Below are 6,780 nucleotides of genomic sequence, written 5' to 3'. Positions count from 1 at the left end.
CGGCATGTTTTTAGTTGTATGAGTTTAAGAGCTAACCGACACGAATACTACTTTACATATGTGGGTGGAAGCTTTGAATCGTAACAATGAATGTCGACGCATTGTGCAGCAGAGGAAGTCAATCTCAAAGCATTCGGGAGCTTTGGTGCGGTGTTATTAACGGGCGATAACGGAAAGCTCATGCAAACGTTGGTGTTTTAGGCGGAAAAGCATACCTTGGTGAGTGTCTTATAACTGGAGAGGTCAGCGTGTTTTATGCGACACTGGGAACCCTGGGTGAGTTTGCTTGTGTGCATGTATGTGTGAGTCGAGTGATGTGGGTGCATGAATAGTTTTGTGAAGAGTCATTTGTGAGTTTCCACAATTGGTGAACTCTATCATTTGGCTCATGTATGGATGGAAGCTTGAATGGATTTAATTTTATTATTATTTTTTTTTATTGACCAATTTATTTTAATGTATCAATTTATTTTAACTTATTTATTTCAATCTATCTATTTACTTTTATTTATCCTTGTATGTATCTTATATTTTACATATTTTTCCCCACTTTCCCTCTTCTTTTTCTTCTTGCCTTCTTTCAAGTCGCGTAAAAAATAATATACCGGTCGTTAAACGAGAATGTCTAACTCGAGTTCATGCGTCGTTTTTACGGATTCGTTCTCCTCTTACTCTGATCTTATTTTTCCGATAATTATAAATATAACGTAAAAGATATAACTACACGGAGAAAAAAGAGTTCCCAAAATCGTGAACAAGCGTTCATGAAAATGGGAACCACGAACAAAGTGTTCAAATCCCATGGTACGTTTTTGGAAATCATACCATGGGATTTGAACACTTTGTTCGTGGTTCCCATTTTCATGAACGCTTGTTCACGATTTTGGGAACTCTTTTTTCTCCGTGTACCTATAACGACTTTGGCTTAAAAATGCACCATTCGTAAAAATGTACCATTCGTGATAGTGTCACTTTATTAATAACTGCTCGAAACGAAAACTTTCAGTTACTATTTTTCGCAATTCTGTCGGTCTCGTAGATTACTATTTTCGGATCATTTCGTCATAAAATCCTGCAACACGATGTAATCATTGCAAACCTCACTATAAAGTTTTGATATAATTCATTTGGAAACCACAGAAAATACAATTTAATATATTGCTTAAATAGTAAAAGGAGGAGCCCTTCTCACAGCGTCGTTGCTCGGAAGGCACGCCGACGGGGGAATGAATGATAATTTGGCGCCGTGTTCGAATTAAAACTACAGTATGTAAAAAAAGTATTTACACCCCTTGGGCACTATGTACATATTGTGATGAAACATCTAAACAATTTAATGTTGACAGAAACCTACACAGAAAAAAAAAATCCGGTAAATTTACATCATTTATGATGTACCAAAAGTGCACGTCATTAATGATGCTAATTTACATCAACTTTATTTTAAATTTACATGCCATCCGATTTAATTGTGTAGAACAAAAAGCGTTTTGAAAACATGTAAATTTCCGATGAAATCTACGTAAATTTACCAAGATTTAAATTTTTTTTACTCCGTTGAATTTTAAATCCGATGTAAATTTCAAATACTTTTATGGCCAAAATGTAGTATGAAAGATCACTCTTTTGTTATCCTTTATAATCAATTCAAGCATATGATTCCATTGAAATAATGCTTATTATTGACCAGATAAACAAAAAAGTATCAATTCAAACTAAAGGCGATCAAAAGATTGAAAAATAGTATGGGATTTTCAATTCAACGGAGTTATAAAAAATTCCACAAAATGCATACTTGTTTGTCATAAATTCAGATTGTGATTTTAGCTCTGCGGTTTTTACTCAAAAAAAAATGGCAATACTTACAGTTAAGCATTTCAAATCGTGCACCTTGCACCTATAGCCGAGTACTCATCTCGATCAACTATCACTTCAGAACTTCAGAACTAGAACTGGTGATGAAGTCGAACACGGACGGCTCGACCGAAACCCTCTGATGCAGATTGACGTCGCGCAGCAAAATACTTTTACTTACGCTCGAACGAGAGCAGAAATAATCCACAACATCATTTCTGCCAGAGAGCCTCTGGTCACTGTAAGGCCGTCGTTGCGTCCTGTTGCGTCAATCCAGCGATCGGCCAAATTCAAATCCCTTTTAAGGTTCCTGGATGGGCTGAATGGATCAGCGGCTTTGTCGAGCTGTATAAAAAAAAGTATAAATTAATACTCCACAATTGTTGCTATTCTATTACAACCTACCAGCTGCGTGTAACTCTTCTGGGCTGCTTCCTGCCGACGACTGGTGTCCCTGGATTTAGTTAGCGCACACACGAATACTTCTTAGCGAGCCGACACGGACACCTGCCAGACGCAGATTATGTTGTCGGAGTAGCCGGCGTACAGGGTCTGTGCGTCGGTGGACCGGGCCAGCGAAAGGCACTGCGGCAGGATGGCATTCGACGGCTTCAGTTCCTCGACCATGGCCAGGTCCCAGATCTTAATCGACGGTCCGTAGGCGAAGCACAGCCAGTACCGGTTCGGCGAGAAGCAGAGCGCGTTGATTACATCATTGTGCTCCAGCGAGTGCAGATATATGTCATCATTCAAATCCCACAGGAACGCCGCCGGACGTGCACAAGGAACCGTCGGGCGACACCGAGTAGAGGTAGCCATTGTGGCCCAGATGGTCTATCTTCAACTTGCAGTTGGCTAGGTCCCAGACCTTGATTAGGTTGAAGTGGTTCGGCGAGAAGCGTACACAGGACACCCAGTCGGAGTGACCGTCCTCTTGGATGGTGTTCTTGCACTCGGCGAGCGTATTCCACAGCTTGATGGTCCTGTCGCGCGAGCCGGACACGATCTGACGATTGTCCACGGAGAACGCAACCGACAGGACGTCCTTGGTATGGTATTCGAAGCGGCGGGTCGACTTGCCGGCGGCCAAGTCCCACAAACGGAGGGTCTTGTCCCAGGAGCCGGATAGGGCGTAGTTACCGTCCCAAGAAAGCACAACGTCGCTGATGAATTGCGAGTGGCCGTACAGGCGCTTCTGCGGGATGCCGTAGCTGACGTCGTCCCGGGTCAGCCCACACGATCAGGGTCTTGTCGCGCGACGGGAATCATGTCCGTTTACTTGGCGATCTGGTTAACTGAGCCGGAGTGGCCAACCAGCTGGCCGCGGAGCTGCAGCGTCTCGGTCATTGTTGATTAGAGCACTTCAAACTTGGCAGCGTGATGCGTGCCGCACTGTTTTACGTTTCGTGGAGAAAAGTACTTTGTAATCGTCCGGCATGATTCTGAAACAAACGAATTATGATTATTGTAAATTATCACAAAAAGAAAACCAAAACAAACTTGCATATTATTTCAGTCACAGCAGGTGGAAATGATGGTTGGTGCTCGTTATCTTACCGGAACAGCTGAGAATTTTTTATCGAATTGAGACGAAAACGGATAATCGTGAGAACAGCAAAAATGACAGACGAATGTGGTGCAACAACAAAAACGCATTTTTTCTGTGTCGTGCGGTGGTGACAGCTCACGCAAAAGAATGTCGACTCAGGGTTGCTTCGGTCAATTTATCTGTATTTCCTGGCGTCATAAATCTGTACATCAGCGTTAGAATGCCAAAGTATTCAGAAGAAAAATGATATTTTTTTGATTCATATAAAGTCTTTGGCAGAAAAAAAAATCAACTTGTTTAATTTATATAAAAGGTTTAATTTTTTTTTAATATGATTAAATTTTAATTGGTTAAAAAAATATAGTATAAAAGCTTTTGTTATAATCGATTGAAAATATATTAAACCCATCTCATAAAGCTAATTTACCAAAATTTACAAAAAATGATGGCGTATGCTCAACTCGAGGGGAAACAAGAACTTTGGGGTCCCCGGAATCACGCTCACCTATAAATTTTTATAGGTGTATTGTTTTTGTATTTTTAAAAAGTTCTACCAAAAGGAACATAAAAAAATCTGAAAAACAAAAATTTTATAAAAAGAAATCAAAATATCATTGTTGTCAGAAAAGTACTCTTTAACGCAAAATTTATCGCTTCATTCAAAAACATAACCAATCTTACTCAATTTAAGGACCCAATTCCCATAACAAAATTCGCTTAAAGTTTTGTCGACTCCAACAAAGGCTGCACCTATAAAGTACATCACTTTGATCTGGTAAGATACCGTTATTTGCAGTGGTCAGCTGTCAAGTTGACAACGTCGATTGTGTTTTTTGCAAAAAAAATCGCGGATTGCTGGAAAAATCACAAAATTAATTCAATTTTTATGTGTGTCGCGGCCACCCTTCATGAAGATCATTACGTTTGCGCGGTTGATGTGCGCCTTTAGCCAATCCTCAAGCGGTTCCTTGACACCTCCACCAACTGATGTTGCTGCTCCGGCCAGCTTTCGACACTTGGTCGTCAGCGCGGCAATGTCCACACCATCAATTCGATCAACGGCCTTTCCCACCTGGAAGAAGTTCACCGTCGTAACGGCATCGATCTGGTGCTTGAGCACCACCTCGAACAGTTCATCCGCCGGAACGTCCACGAACTGAACCGCGGAAAACTGCTTGGCCAGTTCCGTCATCACCGTGAGAATCTGCTTGCACTGTTCCGCCCAGTCAGCGGAAAACAACGCCACGGTTAGGGCCGGCGATATGATAAGTTTGTTGTACTGGTCGACACTGGTCACGATCGTGATGGCCATGCTGCTGCTTGTGGAAGCTATCGTAACGGAGAAAAGGGAGGAGCTGCCCAGCCGGATAATCACTGAGAATGATTCGGGAGGAAAAACAAGCCGTGCGCGAGCGACGAGAGTTTTCCAGACGAAATCACAAATTTGGCGCCCTGAAAACGACAAAGAAGTGACACACACCAAGTAAATAAGATAAGTACTTACCTACTTTTCTTTTGATTTGATGAGGCTGACAGTACGTTGACGATGCGACGAAACCCACTAGAAGAGCTGCGGAGGTGGATCGCTTTTTTCCACTCCGACTCCGGTTTCGTAAGATTCAGCGACTTCTACTTCGATTCCAGCTTTCCAAACAACTTCCACACAAAGTTGATTAAAAATTCCTAGTTTTGACTCCACAATCCAGCAAAGCAGTCTTGAAATCTGTCCGTCAGTATCAGCAGCGGAAACACTTTTCTTAACTGCAGATGCAAGTGGGAATAGAAATGGCTTTCTGAACACCGACCGAAAATGTCCCCAACTGCAATAGAGACTGCTTATTGAATCTTGGTAGTTGGTTAATCGACCGGAAAATAGAACAGATTCCGCGAGCAACCAAGCTGACCTGCGAGAACACAACTTTGTTTTGATTTGCTTGCTGTCAATCCCAAACGCAGGCAAAACTTAACCAATTTTACATTGTTTTAACGTTTACGTTAAACATGTTTTAAATAAGATTCATGGTTTACATGCTTTTCGTGCATTCATATCTGTTGATTTTCATGAACGAACTCTTCGTTTACGTAAAATTCATCAAAAACATTGAATCTGATTTTACATGTTGGCTCTTTAAGTGAAATTCAACCGTTTACATCGGATTTCAAATTTACATGAAGTGAGTTTACGTTTGAAACAATGTTTACGAGTCAGGTAAATTTACACTTTTTTTTCTGTGTAGTACTACGTTTTGTTCAGAAACTCATGCCAGACATTTTGCTACAAAAAGCTCATGAAAAGATGATTTCTATAAAAAGTTATATAACAAATACTATTACGAAAATAAAAAAGGTGCAAAAAAAGTTTGTACACCTTTCGAAAAATTTACATAAATAATGTTATTTGTTGACAAATCACCATAAATCCAGTCTCCCAACTCCAAATAGGCATCTTTGACTGATTAAAAAATAATTTGGATTGAATATAAAGTTTACTAACTACTTAGTATAAAAGTTTATATAACTCTGGAAATTCTATATAAAACTTATCTTAACTTAATTTTGAAATCTTCTAATTCAACTAAATGTCAATATATTACCATAGAATTGCTAAATAAACATTTTGGAGTGAGTATAACACCGTTTTGGGGGTATTTGTATCGATAGAATAGATTTTTCGTTGGAATTTCGTACCAACCCGGAATTACGTCGTCGGAAAATCCGCCGGCATCTGAACCGGTCCACAATTCACAAGTCAACCTATGTGGCATCAGAAAGGGCATAAAATTTCCGATCTTTTGATACCCATACATCCAGGTTTTCTATAAAACCCACGTTTTTAAATACCTAAGCAAAAACGTTGTTATGTTTTCGTTTGAGCAACCTGTCAAAAATGTATGGAATTTCGTAATTTTTGTTCTCGTGGATCAAACTTACTAGGGGAACTATACCCTTTCTCAGCCTATTTCTATTATCGGCCTATCAGCACTTTGATCATGAATTACAGCTTATATAAAGTGTTTTTGACTGTTCCAAAGTAATAAATAGCTCAAATAAAAGTGAGCAAGCAACTCTCCATTGTTGAAACATCTGAAAATGTTGATTTAATAGCAGAAACGGCAAAAGTGATGAGAATTGGTCGAACGGCTTAGGGTGATTAAAATGGGTATATTTCCCCTATTTGCCCAGGTATTTAAAAACGTAGGTTTTAAAGAAAACCTAGATGTTTGGGTATCAAAAGATCGGAAATTTTATGCCCTTTCCGATTCCACATAGGTTGACTTGTGAATTGTGGACCGGTTCGGATGCCGGCTGATTTTCCGACGACGTAATTCCGGGTTGTTACGAAATTCCAACGAAAAATCTATTCTAGCGATACAAAG

At 40.0% G+C, this 6,780-nt stretch overlaps 1 protein-coding gene and 1 pseudogene across 1 annotated transcript; both read right to left on the bottom strand.

Moving 5' to 3' along the window:
* Positions 1-2,297: 2,297 nt before the first annotated feature.
* On the bottom strand, positions 2,298-3,245 carry LOC119771215 (annotated as a pseudogene).
* A 1,035-nt stretch (positions 3,246-4,280) lies between these two features.
* On the bottom strand, positions 4,281-4,730 carry LOC6043624 (thioredoxin). The gene has a single exon (XM_038265167.1). It carries the CDS (start codon positions 4,713-4,715, stop codon positions 4,281-4,283), a length of 435 nt encoding a protein of 144 aa, XP_038121095.1. The 5' UTR covers positions 4,716-4,730.
* Positions 4,731-6,780: the final 2,050 nt, after the last annotated feature.

The sequence above is a fragment of the Culex quinquefasciatus genome, chromosome 1 (assembly GCF_015732765.1).
Source record: "Culex quinquefasciatus strain JHB chromosome 1, VPISU_Cqui_1.0_pri_paternal, whole genome shotgun sequence".
Classification (NCBI taxonomy): domain Eukaryota; kingdom Metazoa; phylum Arthropoda; class Insecta; order Diptera; family Culicidae; genus Culex; species Culex quinquefasciatus.
Note: the sequence above shows the minus strand (reverse complement) of the source record. Positions and strands in the feature narration are given on the sequence as shown.